This window comes from Melitaea cinxia, chromosome 5 (genome assembly GCF_905220565.1).
Source record: "Melitaea cinxia chromosome 5, ilMelCinx1.1, whole genome shotgun sequence".
In the NCBI taxonomy this organism is placed as follows: Eukaryota; Metazoa; Arthropoda; class Insecta; order Lepidoptera; family Nymphalidae; genus Melitaea; species Melitaea cinxia.
Window position 1 is genome coordinate 17,059,903 of NC_059398.1, and position 23,739 is coordinate 17,083,641.

The 23,739-nt window shown below is 32.9% G+C and overlaps 2 protein-coding genes across 2 annotated transcripts; both read left to right on the top strand.

Moving 5' to 3' along the window:
- The first annotated feature begins 6,159 nt into the window (after positions 1-6,159).
- Positions 6,160-7,963, top strand: LOC123654097 (COA8 family protein CG14806, mitochondrial). Its single transcript, XM_045590058.1, has 2 exons — positions 6,160-6,683; positions 7,641-7,963. Exons 1-2 carry the CDS (start codon positions 6,405-6,407, stop codon positions 7,848-7,850), a joined length of 489 nt encoding a protein of 162 aa, XP_045446014.1. The 5' UTR covers positions 6,160-6,404; the 3' UTR covers positions 7,851-7,963.
- A 683-nt stretch (positions 7,964-8,646) lies between these two features.
- LOC123653895 (pheromone-regulated protein PRM7-like) lies at positions 8,647-22,682 on the top strand. Its single transcript, XM_045589872.1, has 2 exons — positions 8,647-8,968; positions 20,859-22,682. Exons 1-2 carry the CDS (start codon positions 8,771-8,773, stop codon positions 22,644-22,646), a joined length of 1,986 nt encoding a protein of 661 aa, XP_045445828.1. The 5' UTR covers positions 8,647-8,770; the 3' UTR covers positions 22,647-22,682.
- The last annotated feature ends 1,057 nt before the right edge of the window (positions 22,683-23,739 follow it).

Genomic DNA, 23,739 nt, shown 5'->3' on the forward strand with positions numbered 1-23,739 from the left:
TACGATTCCTGTGGTATGAATAACATTTGAAGTTATATCATGTAATACAGTGAAGTGATCTGCCTTGAGTGTGTCTCTTGCCAGGAACAGATTGATAGAGAGAGATTTTAAATATCGCGCTAATCGTTCTTAAGGATAAACTTCAGTCGTATTCTTTTTTTAAATTTATATTTTTTTGTAAAAACTTTCTTTCATATATTTTTATTTTCGTACAATTCTGACAGTAAAGTTAAATACAACTATTTTAAACAGATGCAAAATGCATGTGATTATAAATATTTGAAATGTAGGATTTTGTAAGATAATTTTTAATGCGAATTTGTGTGTTTAAAATAGCTTTATTTACTTATATTATTATATATTAACGAGTTTACTTTCAATAAATAGATTTTTTTAGACATTAGACTTCAAAAAGGTTTTAAATTTTTTTTTTTTTTTTACAATTTTAAGTGAGTTAACTTGTTCATACCGCTCTCTAGCTCCGATAAGTATTCTCACTTTTATAAGAAGTAGTAGTTAGGCATTATCACTGTATCACCGCTAGTCATGTTGAAGGCAGTATTAAAGCACCATAGTTGATTATGACAATAATGGGTTGTGTTGCCATAGACATTATTCTTTATACCAAAGTAATATTATATTGTTTTTAATAAAGTTCTTGGTACCTTCTCAATTCCAATTATGTTGTTGACTTAAAATATCAGGGAACCAATTTGATTGACATTTTTGCTGGTTTCTTATGGAGATTTTTTTTTGTCTATATATGATACAAATTAATATAGTCTAAATAAATCATATAATCTAATAAGTAAAAATAGTCTAAAATAAGAACAAAAACACTGCTTTAAAAGCCCAACTCTTTATTATTGTGTATCATTATATCATAGTTTTTTATGTATGTTCACAAATATTTACAAAATTGACAATTGCTCAATCTCAACCTCTTCTTAATTAATTTGGTATATTGCAATGATAAATTAAGCGTTTTTCTTTAAAAAGTACAATTTTAATAAAAAATATAATAAACAAAGATCAGCTAGCCAATAAACGCCTGTTTAATAGTTTGGACGAATTTTTAGTAACTGTCTGGTGACCTTATCTTTACTGATATTATAGACCTGAAAAGTTTCTGAACCGAGGTGAAATATGCTGCTCAAAATCTTGAGCAAATAATTAAATAATCTTAGGAAGTACTGGTGCGAATTGAAACATTATTTTTGTGTTGGATAGCCCATTAACCGAGGAAGGCTATAGGCTATTTTTTTTTAGTAATACGTGTGAAACCGCGGGGCCCAGGTAGTCTTATCATATTTTGATAGTATCAGAGTTTGTTACAGAATGCATAATAATGTCTATGGCAATATAAAGTTTATAACGATTTAAATATCTTATCAATAGATACTACCTAGCTTCGTATTTCTCTCTATACGCTGGAAACGCAATTTTATAATAATATTATTAAAATGTAAATCAGTGCCTAGCAACGGTCTGAGTGGAATATCTCAAATTATACTTTAGTATTTAAAAAAAAATAATTATAGATGAAATAAAATTTTACAAAACATTCAATAGTTTTATCTTTTTGTTTAGTGGTTTCTATCTATAAATCTTTGTATTGTCTTTGAATCTATACTGTAAGGTGTTTAAATAAATTAAATTTGCCCCAATGTTATTCATTGTTTTGTTATCTGTATACAGATTATCAAAAATGGTTTGATGAAATAGAATTAAGAAAAAATTCGCCATAACGTTAACACACTTAAAAAATCACAAAGTCATGGTATTAATTAATATAAATTAACTAACAATTTAAAAATTGCTATATTTCAACATTAGGTACCATAAACTTAGGTTACGTACCCAGTGATATGCAGAAACCTTAGTTCTACATGAGTTTTTACTAAAAACGGTTATATTGAGTTATAAGGATTGTTTCGACAGTTGGAATTATTAAGTGTTACCATGTAATGAATTAAAACAAAGCTATACTTTACAATAATTAATTTAATACTGTTGTAGTCTGTTTAGCGAGTCACCTATAGTGACATAAATTTCAAGTTTTTTTTTATTCTTAAAAGGGGGACATACCATGGGCTATTAACCTTAGGGCTATAAGGCCCGGGCAGCATTACGTACTAGTGATGTGAAAAATTAATCGATTTTTACAACAATGGAACCTTGATTCGATTATTTTATGGAATATGCTTTCTAAAAAAGTAAAGCCGGAGAATTTCAACGAAAATAATGGATTGTTTAGTAACACATCCCTAATACATATGCTGCTTTTACCCTTTTCGATAATTTATGGGCGCGCCAAATTAAACCGGGTCGCTAAATCTTAAAACAAACCACCGAACATAGACAGTTTTCGAATCCTTGGAACTTTAATGTCCCCCTAAGATATGACACATCGGTGGCTCCTTATCAGATAATCACTCTTACATTTGGATGTTAAAATTTGAGAATATGGCTTTTTTGTATAGAAGTACAATCGTTTCTATTTTCATGTAACAATGTATCTTTCTTGCCTCGTTACTACTTAGGTATTATATCTTTAGTATTTGTAAAGTATTAAAATTGTTAATTCATTTATATACATGAGTTTGTCGTTTATCATTGAACAAAATGTTTACTAGTCAATATGTTACCAAATATAAAATTATATTAATAAATAGAGTGGATTGCAAATGTTAAGATCGACCTCGGTTCCTTAATTAAACATTTATAACTGTGGCTCTAGCTGCAGAAGAATATTGACAACAAACTGTTTAGATTAAAGCGATAATGTTGCCATTCATTGACTTTAAATTAGTGTTATCATGTTAAGTCAATGTCGAGAAGCTACTACAGTGGCCCATTAATTGGTTTTCGATAAGTTTATCGATAACGATGACAGTTTACTAGTATCGATAGTCGATTTCGATATTTTAATACTATTATTACACTTAAAACCTACCAGGACCCAACTATGTATGCAGCTGAAATTTTTCTTGAAGATCATAAAAATTTGCAATCTGTCTATTATATAGTTTGTAAGTAGTTTAATTGTGATGTTGCCATACTTCGCCATTTTTAAAGCAGCTGTCTTTGATTAATGTATATGATGTATGATTGATGAGTTTTTAGTACGTGTTACGTTCAGGCAATGTTATGTTACAAATAATGTAAGAATTCTTGAATTGTATCACCTTAAAATATTTTCTCTATCCTATCTATGAATATATATATTACTTTAAATAATCCTATCAGATGTATTAGGGAAGCATCTCAGAGCCTGTTTCACTGGTTGTAGATAATATTCTGCACATGAGTTACGAATAGACTATCAGGATGAAGTAAAATAGGCATTAAGTATCTGTTTCGCCTCAATTAAGTAACTACAATTTTTAAAAACACAATATAGTTTAATTCGATGGTGAAAAATAATAATTTATCATAAGTTTTTATCCGTTGAATACCATCATCTCTCAAATAGCGTTAACGGTAACCAATGAAATAGGCCTTTAATAGCTTTTATCAAAATATTATCCGTGTAATTTGTCAAATGTTTATAACTTAACCTCTCTTTGTAAATATAAGTTGAATGTTGAAGTATTTTAAAAGGCCATAAATGGTTTTATGTTTAATTGCATGCTTAGACCTATTGTGACGGATTCGTGAAGAATGTATTCAGTATGTTAATATTTATTTATTATTTAAGTAAATTCAATATATATTATGTCATTTGTCATTGAAACTTTGTGTACTGTTAGCTTTTGTGTCTACTTGTACATTATTATGATGTTGTAATATCAATATACAGCTTTAATTTAAGTGTTATATGAAACATTTTTAATTCTAACTTTTAAAGATTGCTAATTAAATGATATTTTATTATATATTAAGCAAGGATTTATCTTTGTTATTTATCAAGTACAATATTATAGTTAATTTTCATGTTTTTTGTTATTAATTATACTAAACATTTTCCCAAAATCTATAATTAGCCCTTTAAATATGAAACAGCCAAATTATAGTCATGTAGCGAATACAAATCTCCCTCCTTTTTATGGAAGAAATTATAAAAAAAAAATGAAATAATTTTAAGCAAATAATTAATAATAATTAATAATTCTTTCATGTGTCTCTAGAACGGATGAGCAACCTTCGTGAAATGCATTTTCAATAGTTTGATGATCAAAAGACAAATTTTTCAAATATTTTGTATTCTTTCATGTGTCTCTAGAACGGATGAGCAACCTTCGTGAAATGCATTTTCAATAGTTTGATGATCAAAAGAGAAGCTTGAACTGGTTACTAAATGATTATTGTGTACCTCTCCTATTATATTTGTCAAAAAAATAGTAATTATTGTTCTTTTGTGAATTTTGTCTTAAATAATAATACTGGCTAACGTCATTGTCATGAAAAAACTAAATGTTGAATATTTTTGTTAATGTATAAGTCTTTATAAAGTTGTGTCATGTATTTTATTATAAGTTAAATTATCACCGTGTTTGGTGTCTGTATATGGGTTGTTGACGGAGCTTCTTGTCTATTCCTACAAAATTATACTGTTATACATTATTTTACTACTATTAAAACATCTTCTTGATCTTTATTCCAGTTTCGATTTGTATAATAAAATATTAAAAATTTGTTCTTTGATTTTTGTTTGTTTTATTTTAAAAAAATGATGAGGTAATAATAAAAAGACATTTCAATAATTAATAATTATTTGTACATTAAAACAAAATTAAGAATGCTAATTAAATTATCTACTGAAGACAATTGCTTTCCAGACATGATTTCCGTAACTCCAAGCTCTTACCTGTAAACAATATTTGTATATTATTTCAAGCAAAATCTAAATAAGTACCCCATATTTTAAAAGTAACAAAATTTCTATATTCAAGTAGGCTTTTTACTGACACTTAAATTATTATCTAACAAAACATACAATATAAAATTTATTATATTTATTAACACAACCACCAAATCGAAATTTAGATCCAACCAGGAAGACTTTGGAGTTAACAAAAAAAAAAATTGAATATACAATAATTGTATCAAATAAATAAATATATATATCTACACCAGTCGACTGTTACCTATAAAATAAGCATGTAGTAGATATTAAATATTCAACTATATAGGCTATCTGAAGTAACATGAAAAACCTTTTATCTCACCTTATATTAGCAATCACTAATAATTATTATGAAGCATTCTTCTTTTTAGGATTTAACTCGTATTCACAGTTAGCGTACGCTAAACCTACTCCCATACCCATGCCGGCTATGATGGGCCACCTCCTCCGCCCCAGGAATAAAACTGAAGATAATGCACCAAGAACAATACCACTTCCTGTAAAAAAAATTAAATGTAGGGAAGTAAATCAACCTTACAGAAGATCACAGCTAAATAACATTGCTAGTAAGTAGTATTGTGTTCAAGTGGCAAGATAGCAAGGTCTTCTATGGAAGGTAGGGGATTGAATCGGCAATGCACTGGCAATGCTGCTGAGTTGGTGATGTCGGGAAGCTATGGTATCCACTTACCATCATGCGAACCGTACGCTTGTTTCTAATAAATCTGGAAGCAATAAGCGACCTAAATTTCTTCTTAAGGAAACATAGTCAATGATACAGCAACTTATGTTTCTAGGTTAACAAGAAAGCAATCTAAATTCAACTGCACTTTTCTAACAGAAATTCACCGGGATTCTTAAGATATTCTAAAAAAACATGAGAGAAACCTACCAGTTTTAATAATTCCATCAGTTAGACACATGTCTAACTTCGCCGAGTATTCATCTTCGATATCAGCCTTGCCTTTTGTCATTTTGTTAATGGTATTTACGTAATAAAAACCACTATTTTTGTAATAAATTAATTGAAATAATTCGCAATATTAATAAATACTTTTACATAATTCGGCACTGAAATAAAATTTGACATCCACATGACAATATTAAAATATTTGTTATCTGCCGTTTGTTCAAATATTATATTAAATATAAAATAAGGTGGTAACTATAACTAGAACAATAATTTCATTACTTTACATTCAACAAATAAAATTACATATTTCTAACAAATATACAAAATTCTTAATTATTAAATTATTATTTGTAATATGCTAAAAGAAACGTACATTTTTCGATACAGCTGAGATTGACAGTGCGTTTGACACTTGCTTATAACGCTAAATTCAACTATTAATTGGAAGTAATATAATTTGAAACAAATTTCCTTGCGATAAGAGTTATTTTAACATTGCAGATTAGAATCCCTGTTGCTGACTTTGAACCGGAGTTATTTTAGTTATTATTTTGTTATTATTGACCTTAACAAACATTGTATCAAGTGTAATACGTATTTTTTATGTGAGTTATGAACATTTTTCATACCTAATTATTCAGTATGCTGTCTAATCGTATAAATAAAGCCTGTAGGCTGCAAATAGTTGTTTCAAGGTATACCAGTACAACGCCAGACGTGAAATCAATACAGACTCCAAATCCTAGTAAGATATCGAGTGATATGATCGGTCCACCGGATCCCGTGTCGAATCTTAGGACTATTATATTTAGGAAACCCACTAACGAAACAAACTTGGAAGAAAAGTATAGAAAACTAAGAATGGAAGTTCAGGATTGGAACCAAAAGTTTTGGACTCAACACAATTCTAGGTTCTTTAAGGTAATATTTAGAAAATAAATCTATTTAAAATGTAATAAAAGCAATATGATTAATAATTGTATACCCTTTCGAGTGAACAACCACCTAAGTCTAGTTGGATAATAAGAATTTACAATAAAAAAAAGACTGTTACTGCTTAATCAAATGAAGAAATGTTAGAAAGTAATGTTAATGGAGAAATCTTAGGTCTAGTCTAATATATAAAATTCTCGTGTCGCGGTGTTTGTAGTTAAGCTCCTCCGAAACGGCTTGACCGATTCTCATGAAATTTTGTGTGCACATTAGGTAGGTCTGAGAATCAAACAACATCTATTTGCGTGGAGCGGTCAATTTTTGATATGATATTCAAAAAAAACATCTATTTTTCATCTCCCTAAATGTTAAGGGTAGTCCTAATTTTTTTTTTATTTTAAGATAAATTACTTATTTATTCTTTATTTTATTATGATTTGGCGTTGAAAAATACATACAACGCTAAATTTTCACCCTTCTACCGCCAACCCCTATTTTTTAATAGCGTTTAGCGGGCAAAACAATGTTTGCCGAGTCAGCTAGTAATATTATAAAATTAAAGAGTTTGCTTGTTTTTATTGATCTTAGGATATATGTGACTGATAAAAAAAATGTTTATGATCCTAATCATTGAAAGTCTGGTAAGTTGGTGTAACAGGTAAATGTAATGTTGTTCAAGTCTTAATTACATATATTGTCATAAAAAATAAAAACAAGTAAATAATATAATATGAACTGACCAGAATTTTAAATGTAGCTAACAATTTTTGATAAAACAACTTAAAATCTTCATTTAATAACCCCCGATTTGTTGATTACAAAAAACCAAACAGCAGTTTTAGCAAAAAGCCTGCTAATAATACCTTTTCTTTTTCTTTAATGATGTTATGTTAATCTTCATTATTTTGTGTCCTAAACCATATAATAATTAAAAAATAATTACAGGAACGAGAGACATATTTAAAAGAAAATTTACCAGACGGGAAGACTAATCTTACGGCTGACGAGATGAGTGTTTTCTACAAAGCTTTTTTAGATAAAAACTGGAAAACACATATAAATTACAACATGGAGTGGTATAAGAAAAATTGTATGTTATTAGGACTGGCCATACAAGTGAAGATAAGAAAATTATTTAAAACAAAAACAAAGTAATGTCATATCTTACACATAGCTTCTAGTTGGCAAGATAATATAAATTACTATGTTACATAGTAATGGCTACCTTTGTACAAATGTTTTAAAATAATTATGAACTGGTGCTTTGAGCATTGTTTTTTTTTTTTTTGTCTAAATAAATATATAATATAGATAATATTATATAGTTTATTGATTTTGTGATAAAAATATTTCGATATTGGACAACACTTGTTTTCCTTAATTTACCTTATCCTAAAAGCAATTTAAAAAATTATGATATAAATTATTTCGTCAGATTTTAAAGTTATATATTATGGAATATGCATACTTTTATTGCTTTAATTGTGACTTAATTGTAATAAAATGAATTTGTTGCCACATATATATAGGTCAACATAACATGGTAAAAATACAAATACTGTTGGAAGTTATTCGATTTTTAAAATCTAATATATAAAATTCTCGTGTCGCAGTGTTTGTTGCCAAACTACTCCGAGACAGCTGGACTGATTTATACAAATTTTGTATGCATATTGGGTAGGTCTGAGAATCGCCCAACATCTATTTTTACACCCCTAAATGATAAGGGTATACACCATCCCATGTTATTTTTTTTGACAAAATTTTATATTTTATTTTATGATTTGGCATATAAATTTATACAACCCTAAATTTTCACCCTTCTACCACCAACCCCCATTTTGTAATAGCGTTTAGCGGCAATACAACGTTTGCCGGCTCAGCTAGTATCTAATGTATAAAACAAAATATTGATTAAATTAGTCAAGTTTGAACAGAACACCCAGAACACCTTTGCCTGCGTTGAATTACGTCAGATTGTCACTCACCTCAGTTCATCAGTTGTCATGTGTTATTCATTGTAGGTGTCAATTTAGTTATTGCTTAGTTTTTCAGTTTTAACCCAAATTAAAATAATGAAAGAAGGTAAAAAACCATTTTATAGATATTGCCTCGTACCACTGTGCCGAAATACTAAAAGACGGACACCAAGCAAAATATTTTTTTCTATTCCAAGAAATGCGAAAATACGTAAACAATGGTGTAAAGTTATGAGAAAAAAAGAGAAATTATCTCCAAATACGGCCTTATATTGTTGCGAAGATCACTTCAATGTAAGTATATTTATTTATTAATGACACAACAGACTACAATTAGAAAATAATATTTGTTTTTAATTTAATTTTCGCAAGTAGATGGTACCTACCATTATTACAATTGAAAATTGGGTTTTTGAAAAAAAATTTTTGTTATAAATGGAAAGATCTTAATATAAATTTTATTGCAAAACTATTTTTAGTTTTTTGTCTTTGTTTTCATTAAAAATATATAATAAATAAAAAACGAGTGTTCTTTAGACCACACGACTGAAATAAAATTTCTACACAATACGCCTGCACTGTGTCTTAAATAAATAGATATGTATACGAAACGTAACTGGTTACGAGAGGAAGAAAATGTGTGCTCGCACCTTTCTCTCTTGCACTCGTCCATGCATTCACCAGCTTACTCTCCAAATCAAGTGTGCTTAAAAAAGTATATGTAACTTCAAAAATAAATTTTTGAACCCAGTACCGAAAACACGCCGACAGTTCCCGAACAAACCCGATCGTGTGTGACGTGACAATGGTAATTTTTTCCCATCGTAGCACACAGCTCATACAGTATTCAGACTTTTAATCGGTTAAATCTTGTTGTTATTGTCAATATATTGATAATTATACCAAAAATGTCAAACCTAAAAAGTTATCGTTCTTGCTTCGTACCATTATGTACGAATACTACAATAAAAACTCCTCAAAAAATATTTTTGTTTGTTCCACTAGATGTTAAACGTCGAAATAAATGGTTTCAAGCAGTGCGTCGACTTAATCCAAAATCAACATCACAGTTTTTTTGTTGTGAAGATCATTTTGATGTAAGTATTTTATAATATTAGATACCTACTGTACTATCGAGAAATTCCTTTAACATTATGACGTCACAAACATGGCGACCAATCGTGGCGCGTTTCTAGTTACGTGATTCTTTTTAAAATTTTATCAATTTTAAATTGTTTGTAATTAATTAAAAAATTTCAATTCTAGTCCTCTGCCAGGTTCTGCCAGCAATTTCTTCCAGACAAAGGTTGCCTGGAAGAAATCGCTGCTTTAGCGATACTGCCTGCTGCAACTAATACAACTTTGCTATTTTTGTTTACTTAATAAAATTTTTGTTACTTTTTGTGTTGGTGCGCAAAAAAGGTCAATAAAGAAATACAATAATAATAATAATAATAATAATATATTTATTTCGGGACTAGCCCATATAGTGTTAGTAACAATTTTTCTTATAATCTAGTGTTAGTACAATTACAAATTATAAACAAAATATATAGTGTTAGGTACAAAAAACTTAGAACTAAACTTACAACTAAGTTAGTAAAACTTATAAATGTAATATAATAATTTCTTCCTATGGGACCCCTGTGCTAAAGATTATAGTTAGCAGAAGGAGCATGAAGCTGTACCCAGCGACAAAATAATGGGGAGTCCCATCGGTCGGCCAAGACGTTCAGGATGGCGTTCGATGCTCCGCGTACTCGCGCCCACAACGACGCACACCGCTTTCGAATGATCGCGTGGAAGCAGTCGGTGCGCGCCTCGGCGAACATAGACGACGCGCTACAGAAGCGCGGCAAACCAAACAACATCCTGAACGCGTTGTTGTACTGGACACGGAGTGCACTGTATGCTCGCTGCGTGAAATCGACCCACAGACCGCACGTGTAGAACGATTGACAGTAGGCGTTGAAAAGTGTTATTTTGACTTGTTTACTACAACGCGCAAATCTGTGAATCAACATGTTACATCGAACAGACAGCGCCCTACGCTCTCTTTCAATATCCACCGTGTCTGTCAAGCTCTCAGTGACCCAGTGACCCAGATATTTGAATCGGTCAACTCTTTTCAACTGAGAGCCCCCTAGAGTAACACAAGTTACTCTCCGTTGTCTCCTCGCGCCCGTCGCCCGAAAAACCATGAATTCGCTTTTCAACGCGTTATATCTGAGCCCATGAGCCACTGCGTACTCTTCACATATGTGAAGCAACTTAGTCAAGGCGCCGATCGATGGGCTCAGCAGCACCATATCGTCTGCGTAGCTGATGTTATTGATGCAAGTCCCGCCTACATGGCATCCTATGTAGGTGCTGCTGAGCTCCTCGATCAGCTTATTAATATACAAGTTAAAAAGCTTGGGTGAGGTCAACCCCCCCTGCCTCATCCCACATTCCAACCCGTACTCATCCGATCGCGAGCCAGCCCATTTGACGCAATTCCTCTGGTTGTCATACCAATATTTAAATATTGATATGACATCAAGAGGTAGACTGCTTTCACACCGTAGTTTTCTCCACAACAAATTGTACGATACTAAATCGAATGCCTTCGACAAGTCCAAAAAGCAAGCAAAGACTGGGGTTTTTCGAGCCGTGTAGTACTGCACAGTTTGCTTGAGACAGAAAATGGCACTCTCTGTGGACAAGCCAGGCTTAAAACCAAACTGTAAATCGTGGATTTTAATATTTTCGGCCAGTCTTCTGTCAAGCAAACCATCCAGCACCTTGGCTATAACCGTAGCCAGAGATATAGGCCTGTAATTGGACAAGTCGGAGGCATCCCCCGTTCTATTCTTTATTATAGGTACAACAACAGTATACATTAATTCATTTGGTAGTAACAATACAATGGTCGAGCCACCTGCGAGAGCCGTGTGAGTCACTAACATATGTATAGGTATTGCTAGGTAATAGTTCCATATCTACACACGACCACATGTTTTCGTTACAAAAATTTAAAAGTTCTAGTGAGAACTGCTCACCGGGGTGTGCGTTGAAGTCCCCAAGTATAAAGACAGATTCGATGCTGTTTGTCTCCACTAAGGCACTTATTTCACCCATACAGTCCGTGAAATCAACAAGGTTCACCGCCGAGTCCGTAGGCATATACACGGTAATCACTAGCATCGACTTACCACTGTCGAGGTGTATTTTAACAGCCGCTAAACGCACACTATGACACTCAACTACCGACACACGCGGGAACGCAGACTTCCTCCACAATAGTGCCACCCCACCGTACGGTCTTCCACGGAGAATACCCTGTGAAGTGTCTACCGCTGATTTTCCAGTAAACGCGAAGTCCTCATCTATATTTCCCAGAAAGTGAAGATCATGTGGTAGGAGCCATGTCTCTTGTAAAGCAATTATGTCAGCATCCCGGCAGAGAGACCTCACACAAGTAACAGACCGCTGTACATTCTTACAGTTGAAACTAATTATTTTAGTTGTAACATCCATTATTGATTAAAGGTAGTCCTGGGCATTTGACCACTTCGGTGTCTTCCTTTGAAGTCTATAAAGCGTCTAAATGCCACCCCTTTCGGCCAAAATTCATCTCTTAAAAAATATGCTATTTTACTTTTAGGCACATAGACTGTATGCATCATAATCTTTTGGGATTTTCATAATAACTTTCTCCAAATCAACAGAGACTTCCGTCTTATTTTTTACATAATTTAGAATATCGTCTTTCGTCACATCTTTCGCTATATTATAAATATACAACGGTATTCGTATATCCGCCGCTTTAAAATTTACATTTGATTCGACAACGGCTTTCCCTTTGTTACTAACAAATCGATTTTTCAATCTTTTTTTTTGTACCAATATCCATTGCTTATTTTCTCCTTGAGGCTTCCATTCGCCTTGTTCCAAAACTTTAGAGTAAGATTTTCTATCCTGCGGCTTGCAGTCATTGTAGAACGGCGCGTCTGACGGTATTATAGGCGCAGGAACATTCAACGCATGAGTCATGCGCTCGCTCGGCGTAAGCTTTGGTTTGTTTACCTCTTCGAGCGATCCGCTCACAGCTGACTCGACGAAGTCAGCCGGTGACGCACCGTTATTCATTTGTTTGGTCGATGATTTGTTTTCAATACTACCCTCTTCGGGATGTTGATTTTTATAACGGTTTTTTCTGCTCGGTGATAATGAGCAGGGACCCTCACAAATGTCCTTCCCATTGCTGAAAGGCTGCAACCCCATAGGACCACTGTTACATTCGAAACTTTGTAACATACAAGCTCCCCTCTTCGGATTTATGTTTCTAGAGAGATTATTTGCAACCGAGGCACCCTTCAGCGTTTCAATGTCATGTTTCAGTATATTAAAATCCTCCTTACTTGCTGCTACGTGTTAAAAAATTGCTGCTGGGTTAGAGAGTCACCCACAATTCCTAACACGAGACACAAGAGAGAGAGTACAAAAAATCCTACAGAATCTTAATTTTTTTTTTTTTTCAAAACACACAAAATCACCTTACACTAAAGCAGAGCTTAAACCTATAAGAACTACAATGACTCACCTACAATTAATTGCACTCAGCTGTTAAGACGGCGAGAGAATCTAACCCAAAAAAGAAAAGAGCAAAAAGGGCCCGCAAACACTCGCCCTGAGGCTTATATACCCTAGCAAACCCCGCGCGTCGCGACACAACTACCCCCCAAGGTGAACCGCGACGTAATACAATACGAGGGTATTCCAAAATTAAATCAGTCGCCTAGAAAAAGTAAATAGCAACGCTAATGCATAACTGTGCTATTATACATCAGCAGGAACGAAACCAGGCGCTATTAAAAATATATGCTACAATACCCCCCCCGACAGAGAAGAATTTTGCATCCTTTTTGGTTACCGCATTCAGTTTCCGACTATCCAAACATAACCGATAGCTACCCGTATCCTTTCCCTTAGGAACCAAAAGTACCGGAGAACTCCACTCACTCTGACAGGGTTCGATGACATCCAACTCAAGCATCTTATCAACCTCCTCCGAAAGAATTCGTTGTTTCTCAGGAGACATCCGATAATATCGTTGCTTAATGGGAACAGCATCCCCCGTATCAATTCTATGAGTAACCACGGTAGTCAACCCTAAACCTTTCCGCTCAAAAGAAACAGAACGAAACTGATTAATAATGCTATCAACAATTGAACGCTGATCGCTATTTAAATGTTCATAACCCGTAATGACGTCATCCGAATTATTACACAAAATAGATTCTTGTTTAAAACTAACTGAATTAATATATTTCGGACAAATTTTGAATATTTTCCAAAAGTCAATACCTAAAATGATATCTGAATTAATTTCCGGAAAAACAAAAAATTTTATAAAATGAAGTTGATCTTCGAACGCAACCGGTAAACACAAGTAACCAAGAGAAAACAACTTGTTCCCGTTAGCCACAACCGCAGAAATAATATTATCTTTAAAAAGAGTATAACCTCGTTGTAAGAAATCCTTATAAAAATTACCCCCCAAAATTGATATAGACGCACCAGTGTCTAAGAGACCCGACAACTTAATGTCATCTATTTGTATAACGGCATAAGGCCTATTTTCAATACAATTATCATTACACAGAACCGAGTTTAATTTATACGATAAAAAATAAATTGAAATTGTTTTAAGCCAAGAATCCCAATCAGATTTAGAAAAATTAATATTATTACTAGTTTTAACTCGGTTCCAACTTACTCGTTTTTTTAAATCTTTAACCCCATTATTATATTTCGATTTACATTTAACACAATCGGGACGCTTAACATTAGGCTCTCCGCAACCAAAACAAAACACAACATTCCGATCCTTAAAACAATCGGCATAAGAGTGAGAAAACGATTTACAACGTTGACAATAAACAGTACGATTCGACGCGCGATCACCGATGGAATTAATGCTCGGCTGAATTTTACTATTGCTATTATTACTAGACACAGAATGTTTACACTGAGACGGCAATGATGTATGAGAATTATTGTAAAACGAGTTGGTAGGAGACAAAAATTGACGAGAGAATTTATGCGCTGAAGGAACAGAACGATTAGAATTAAAACGATTATTTTTATTAAAATACCCCTGATTATTAAAATTATTCGAATAATTAAATTTTTTAAATGAACTTTTAAAAACGTTTTTAACGCCAGTATTATAAGCTAAATCAGGTGCAACTAAATCATCCGAGACATTCTGTGGTTCGTGAAAATCTAAAAGTCTACTTTGAACATTCTCATAATTACGACACACATTCCTAAGCTGATCAATTGACGTTATATCCGATGACGCTAACATCCCAGCGTAACAAGGTCTAACGTTGTGTAATAAAATTTCTAATTTAAATTTTTCCTCAGGAGGAGTAGTCAATCTGTTAAACATTTCATCCATAACAGCCAAATAAATTACAATAGACTCATTCACCCCCTGTGTTCTATTTTGAATTTCCCTTAATAATTTGTAATCAAAATCTGGTTTATCGAAGTCCCTACGCAAATATTCTAAAACTACTTTCCAATCTGAAACCCCAGCACACACACTCCTATACCATTTTAAAGCATCGCCAACAAACAGCTGTAACGCAAAAGATAAAACTTTGTCATCCGCAATGCGATGAATAGTACAATGTTCCGTAACCCGGCGTATAAAAGAGCGTACGCAAGATTTACCGTCGAATTTAATTTTACTTAAATCTCCTAAACTGTTATGATCACAATGAACCGTTACATTCAAGGGATTACTAGATGATAACGAAGAAACTGTAAGAAATGGAGATTTATTAGACGATTTTAATTTATTAACTACCCCACAATAATTATTAAATTGATCAATACACAAATCGTAAATGTCCCTATTCTTCTTAACCTCATCCTCATCCAATCTGCCAATCCTATGATACAAATGAGCCAACAAATTCTCTGCCCTCAATAAACTATTAAAATTCGGATTAGAATTAATAATTGATTTCACTTTTATCAAGGTGTCACTAATACCGCCCAAATCAGTTATAATATCCAACGGACTGACCAAAATCTCCTCTGACGGTAACAATTCCGATAATTGTAATATTTGTTTACGTAAAGCTAAAACCGTGGCAGCTGGCTCCTCATTCCGAACAACCACCTCATATTCTAACTCAGCCTTAGGCAGGGATACGAATTTTATTAAGTGAGTCATCGTAACACAATAATAAAATTTAAACGAAACAAAAAGTACAAAAAAAAGTTCGATTTAAATTAATATTAAAATGTAACAAAGAAGTACAAAGTAAGCAAAAATATTCGTTAATAGAGGGTAGTAAAAAAAATTTAGTTACGGCAAAAATTATTGAGCAAGAAATAATTAATACAAAAAGTAGGTAACTGAAAATTTTTAGCAAGGAACGATTAACAATGCAAAAACCGTGACTACGCTCGGACAAATCTTTTAAATTCAAATAAAAACTTTTAAATATTAACTTTAAATTTTAAACATACTAATATAAATACACAACCTACGAAACAGTAATCAAATTTAATTAATAAAAATGAAAAGTAATAATTTAACACAATTCACAAAACACAAAACACGCAAAGACACAAGGACAAGACCCTTACCATACCCAAAGAAAACCACTTGCCAGGAATAAGAAAAAAAAATTGAGTGCCAATGCGATACCCTACAAAATAAAATAATTAAAATAATTCACCGACAAACAAATTATTTCAAATATTAGAGAATTTACGTTGGGCGCCAGTGCTACGTGTTAAAAAATTGCTGCTGGGTTAGAGAGTCACCCACAATTCCTAACACGAGACACAAGAGAGAGAGAGTACAAAAAATCCTACAGAATCTTAATTTTTTTTTTTTTCAAAACACACAAAATCACCTTACACTAAAGCAGAGCTTAAACCTATAAGAACTACAATGACTCACCTACAATTAATTGCACTCAGCTGTTAAGACGGCGAGAGAATCTAACCCAAAAAAGAAAAGAGCAAAAAGGGCCCGCAAACACTCGCCCTGAGGCTTATATACCCTAGCAAACCCCGCGCGTCGCGACACAACTACCCCCCAAGGTGAACCGCGACGTAATACAATACGAGGGTATTCCAAAATTAAATCAATCGCCTAGAAAAAGTAAATAGCAACGCTAATGCATAACTGTGCTATTATACATCAGCAGGAACGAAACCAGGCGCTATTAAAAATATATGCTACATTGCATAGTACTGAGAAATATTGTTGAGATCCTGACGCATCTTCACTAAGTCCTTGAGAATTTGTGTAACATCGACATGGTCGAAAAGAACTGGGGGTAGTTTTTGCAACTCCCGTGCGACGAAGATCGGTAGGACTTCTGGATCAGCTTCTTTCAGCGTACAGAGGATGTCATCAATATCTCTTACAGTCTTTCCATCACGTTTTCTGATCTTTATCTGCTTCGATAACGATTCATACAGTAACCGTTTCGCAGTCACAATATCATTTTGAGAGAACGCCGTGACACATATACGGCTGATACTCTCCTCATCCATAATGTCCATTTTATTACAAATGAAAGCAAGTACTTCATTGATTACAATATTACAAGACACACATTTTACAGTTGTTGACATTTTGACTTAAATAAAAATAGGTAAAAAAACTTTTTAAGTTAAACGGTTTTATGTTAAACATACATTACAATGTTTAAGATAAATGTACTAAAAACCAAAAAATAATAAAATAGATACAGTCGTGGGAATTATAAACATATGCATAGACTAGACTAAAATAAAACCGTGGGGCACGTCAATTGTCTACAATCGTTGATTAAAATGTTTGTTTTGTAATGTTACACTACAATTAGGCAGTTGTTCAACGATGACGTGTGATAAGTAGGGCTAGAATGTGGAAACAAGCTAGCAAGCTCGATTATAAGCGAGTTTTAGGGTTTCATAGTGGTGAGCGAGTAGTACTTTTATCATATGTTTTGTCGATTAAAGACAAACTACGAGCAGTGAAACGATTCCTCGCCAGCCAGCAGTGTGAATGTCCAACGATAAACTAGTTGAAACATCTCTTTTATTTACATGGAGTGTATAACTATTGGAATTTCCATGAGCAAGAAAATAGTAAGTAATTTCCTCACCGTCTGCGGGCCAACTGCCTATTTTAACGACGAATTAAACGATTCTTCTATCGCACATTAAGTCGATAATTTGTAGACAATTGACGTGCCCCACGGTTTTATTTTAGTCTAGTCTATGCATATGTTTATAATTCCCACGACTGTATCTATTTTATTATTTTTTGGTTTTTAGTACATTTATCTTAAACATTGTAATGTATGTTTAACATAAAACCGTTTAACTTAAAAAGTTTTTTTACCTATTTTTATTTTCTAGTTTTTAGTTTTTATTTCGCATTCTGTTTAATTCATTTAGTGCTTCATTACAATGTTTAAGATAAATGTACTAAAAACCTTGCAAGGCCCATCTTAAATATTGAGGTTGTATAGTGCACTGTATTCTTCTTGTCAAGCCCTTTTATTTGATACCCATATTGGTGGGATTGATAAAAAATTGTTATCAGACATTTGGTAGCGGCGGCCAGCTTAGATTTCAATTTTGCATAGTAAATTGTATTCTACTTGTTGAGACCTTTCATTTGATACAAATGTTGATGGGATTGATAAAACCTAAGTTATCCGCCATTTTGTAGAGGCCGCCATCTTGGATTTTAATTTTATATAGTACATTGATTATACTGGTTGAGCACTTTCATTTGATACCCATATTGATGGGATCGATAAAACCTACCTTATCCGCCATTTTGTAGTGGCCGCCATCTTGTATTTCAATTTTTTATAGTATATTGTATTCTGCTTGTTGAGCCCTTTCATTTGATACCCGTATTGATGGAATCGATAAAACCTACGTTATCCGCCATTTTGTAGCGGCCGCCATCTTGGATTTCAATTTTTTATAGTATATTGTATTCTGCTTGTTGAGCCCTTTCATTTGATACCCATATTGATGGGATTGATAAAACCTACGTTATCCGCCATTTTGTAGCGGTGGCCATCTTGAATTTATAATGATAATAAATAAACATAATTGTATTGTCACCAAAATCCAAAGTGTATACAAAATTTCAGATTAATCGGTTGACAGGAAGAGGGTGAAATTTGAATTACTAAATTTGACCCAAGAATAAATAAAGAAAAAATAAAAAAACAAACGGGGTGAGCTAAATAAAACCGTTTAAAAAGAAATTTCACGTAGATCGGCAATTACCGACCGTCCGCTAGCGCGTGTCAGACCGAACTGAACAATAAAAATAAAATTTTTTTTAGAGTTTTTCACTTCGATTATTAATATAAGTTATGACAAATTTAAAAAAAAAAAAAAACGTGTGCTTTAGACCACATGACTGAAGTAAAACTTACGAAACGTAACTCTCTTTCTAACTTCATTAACTTTTAACTCCCTCTCAACTTCCGTTCGCATTGCCTTGATCGCACTTTTTGTTATGCTCGCTTCACACATTCAACAGCTTACTCCCCAAGTCAAGCGTGCGTACAGAAGTTTTACTTCAAAAAATGATATTTTTTTTTCAAACACCCAATTAATAAGATGAAATGGATAAGTACATCGCAAAAGTAAAATTGGTATAAGTATTAGGTGATAAAATGTATACAAAAATCTTAAATATAGAATTAATTCTTAAAAATAGAATATTATTGTAAGTTTTGACATTTAAAATGTTGTGAGTAGATAACTTAATGATTTTCGTAATAAAATACGCAATATACTCATAAGTAGTTGTTTAAGAGTCATTTCACAAAAATCGGTAACAATCCGCGAAATTGTAATATTTTGACGTCGTTAATCTCAGTGTTGGATGCAATAATGTAATTTATATTCTTGAAATATAATAGAGCAACCTTTGTTGTAGTCGATAGTCAGATCAGAATTTTGATTTATGTTATGTGTATAAAATTATTAACCTTTTCATCAGCCTCCTCCCTTGGTAAACGGTCGCAATGTATACTTTGAAGTCCTACTTTTCAATAACCTCTACGTTGAAACCATTTAAAAAAAATATCGTAATATGTGGAATATAATTTTGCTGAGGACTATCACAGATTTTTATTCCATTTGTATCTCTATTAAACGATAAAAAAGAAATTAAAGTTACGAATATTTTCCAAATAAGTACAATTTTAAAAGCGATATTTCTCTTAGAAAACTAAGAAATTTTAACGAACTATCTTCATCAAAGTAAACTTACATCGTTAAGGAATACAAAAAAAAAAAAAAAAAATTAAAACATGTAATTATTTTTAATACACTTTATATTAAATAATAAAAAGATAGTATATATTACCACGCATCAAGCCCAGTAAATCAGTCGAGCACTAGCGCTTTTAGAGGTAAGGTCCACGCCAAATTCTGCGCAGCCGTCTCTTTCGCTCACACGCGCCAAGCGCCTGTTGTTATAGCGGATAAAACGCATATGATACTTTCATAATAAAATAGAAATAAAATAAACATATTACGAAAATGACTTTAAAATAATATAATGATAATTTCTGTAAACAAATGTATAATTTAATTTTCTTTTCTCACATTGTCAATACAAATAGGCATTTCAATCTGTTTGTCTTCTTATTTGTTAATTAATATGTTTGTCGGTGTCGATGTCATAAAATGCTATTTTATTCATATCGTAAATATTAGATTCATTCTTAAACTGAAAAAACTAAATCAATTAAAAAAAAAATGTTTTATAAAATTGATTTTTTATTTTTATTTTAAATTTATTGACTGTTGTTATATAACATACTTGAAAATTTTAACAAATTAATTGTGTAAAAAACATTTTATATGATAGTTATTAATTTTTATTATACATTAGAAAATGATCAAGATGGTCTTTTGATTGTCACACTATACTTACTAGCACAAAGATCGCGCGGCTCGTACGACTCGCGCGATGCGACCAAATTTACCTAAACTTGCAGAGCGTAACATTGTGAAATGGCTCTTAAGTATATCTTCCTAACATATTTTAGAAAAAAAATCAATTTTTTTTTTCAAAGAACCATACTTAATATTCCTGTCTTTCTTCCAACTTTTTATAGTGTTGTATTTATTTCAGATTGAGGAAGATACGATCAATTATATTCAATACAAAATCATGAAACAACAAGGGCAAAGAGTTGTATTAAAGCTAAAGCCAGAAGTTTTGCCTCATATATTTCAGTGCCAAAAGCGAAATATGCCAAAAAAAGAGAGAACATGTGCTGTTAAGAGGCAACGATTATCAGTAATAAATGACGCTCTTTCGGATTTTTCTAACAATAGTGCAAATAATTTACAAGGTAAAACTTCACAAGCAAATTGTTATGATACAAGGCACAGTACTTTTCAGTGTCCGCAGAGGCCCAGTCCCACTGTGGATAACATTGAAACGGAGACAAGTACCTGCAATGTGAATGTATTTCAAACAGTACCTGGTACTTCCACTGTGTATGTTTTTGAAACTGATCCTAGTACATGTATTATGGGTGCCTTTGAAACAGAGTCTTGTATTCCGAGTGTTGATGTCTGTGGAACAGAGCCCAGAAACTCTGCTATGGAAGTCATTAAAACAGAGCCCTGTACCTCTAGTCTGGATGTGTCTGAAACAAAGGACAATTACTCTACTGTGGATGTCTTTGAAACAGAATCTTTTACCTCTAATGTGGATGTGTTTGAAACAAAGGACAATATCTCTACTGTGGATGTCTTTGAAACAGAATCTTTTACCTCTAATGTGGATGTGTTTGAAACAAAGGACAATATCTCTACTGTGGAAGTCTTTCAAACAAAGGACAATATCTCCACTGTGGATGTTATTAAAACTGAATCCCTTACCCTTGATGTGGATGTGTTTGAAACAAAGGACAATATCACTTCTGTGGAAGTTATTGAAACAAAGGACTCTACTGTAGATGTTATTGAAACTGAATCCCTTACCTCTAATGTGGATGTGTTTGAAACAAAGGACAATATCTCTTCTGTGGACATCTTTGAAATAGAGTCCAGTGCCGCTAGTCTGGATGTGTTTGAAACAAAGGACAATATCTCCAGTGTGGATGTTATTAAAACTGTATCCCTTAGCCTTGATGTGGATGTGTTTGAAACAAAGGACAATATCTCTTCTGTGGAAGTCATTGAAACAAAGGACAATATCTCTACTGTGGATGTCTTTGAAATAGAACCTCGTACCTCAAATGTGGATGTGTTTGAAACAAAGAACAATATCTCTACTGTGGACATCTTTGAAATAGAGTCCAGTGCCGCTAGTCTGGATGTGTTTGAAACAAAGGACAATATCTCCACTGTGGATGTTATTAAAACTGAATCCCTTAGCCTTGATGTGGATGTGTTTGAAACAAAGGACAATATCTCTTCTGTGGAAGTCATTGAAACAAAGGACTCTACTGTAGATGTTATTGAAACTGAATCCCTTACCTCTAATGTGGATGTGTTTACAGAGCCTACCAGTGAAAACTTTTCTAAAACAATTTCCCGTACATCGCACATTAAAGACTCTAGTGTTAAAAAACCATTAAAATGTAGTAAAGCTGTGCAAGTAAATATTAAACCTAAGTTTAGAAGTAAAGGTGTTCAAACTGATTTCGATCGTGTGAATAAGAAAAGTAAAACTCAGAATAATGTAGCTCAATATAAAAAAGGGAAATATTTATCTCTTCCACCACAAAATATTGCAACATCAACAAATTTTGCACACTCTGTGTGCACTGCTCCTCTAACGATGCAGATGTCCATCGGCGGCGGTAACCATTTAACATCAAATGGCACTGTCCGATCGTTTGTCCCCCGTATTCTAAAAAGAAAAAACAAAAAAGCTAATAGAACATTTACAAAGTTTAAGTCATAATTCGATGGCCAAGATGATAAAACATTTATTCCTTCTAAATATACAATGATGTTAAGATTGTGATCTGGATAATAAAACTAGCTGAACATTTTTGAATATCATATCAAAAATTGACCGCTCCAGCGGGATTCGAACCCGCGTCTCCGACTGACCGTGTCGGCGCTCTAGCCAATTAAGCTATGGAACGATGTACCCGCTCGAGCGAAATTTTTGATATGATGATTTTTATTTTCGGTTTAAGCGAACCGTGGCGCCGTCTATAGTGAGTTCTTTATTCAATTTTTGATATGATATTCAAAAATGTTTAGAATTCCTAATGTGTGGGTAACACAAAAATAAAATCGTACATATTAAAAATAGCATGGTGTCGTCTCCTGTCAAAGATTTTCATTATAATATGAAACTTTGAATAGTTACGGGTCTCTGTAAAGAACTCACTATAGACGGCGCCACGGTTCGCTTAAACCGAAAATAAAAATCATCATATCAAAAATTTCGCTCGAGCGGGTACATCGTTCCATAGCTTAATTGGCTAGAGCGCCGACACGGTCAGTCGGAGACGCGGGTTCGAATCCCGCTGGAGCGGTCAATTTTTGATATGATATTCAAAAATGTTTAGAATTCCTAATGTGTGGGTAACACAAAAATAAAATCGTACATATTAAAACTAGCTGACTCTTACCAGACTTATTGGGCATTTGACTTTACTTATGATGATTTTTTTTATGTTTTTGATCTGTAACTTCATTATAAATGAAAATATGTCAGAACAGAAGGTTTAGCTTATGATTCTTGAGAATATCATTGCTAATTTTCTAAAATTTGTCCAGTGTCCAGTGTTCTAGGTTCGATTAGCCCCCCCCCCTGAGTGTGGGTAGTATGTATGAAAATAAATAAAATTGGAGTGTCTGTTTGTAATATTAAAATAACCGCTTTTTACTAAATGCATATGGATGTAAACACGATACATATACCAAAATATTTTTTTTTTACAATTTTTGTCTGTCTGTCTGCTTATTCCAGATAATTTCTGAAACGGCTGGACTAATTTTGTCGGGACTTTCGCTGGCAGATAGCCGATATAATAAGGAAC

Bases quoted from the DNA above. Each gene is read 5' to 3' on its own strand.
- LOC123654097 (XM_045590058.1), top strand. From the start codon at position 6,405: ATGCTGTCTAATCGTATAAATAAAGCCTGTAGGCTGCAAATAGTTGTT. The intron at 6,684-7,640 runs GTAATATTTAGA...AAATAATTACAG, and splicing joins ACAATTCTAGGTTCTTTAAG to GAACGAGAGACATATTTAAA.
- LOC123653895 (XM_045589872.1), top strand. From the start codon at position 8,771: ATGAAAGAAGGTAAAAAACCATTTTATAGATATTGCCTCGTACCACTG. The intron at 8,969-20,858 runs GTAAGTATATTT...TATTTATTTCAG, and splicing joins GTTGCGAAGATCACTTCAAT to ATTGAGGAAGATACGATCAA.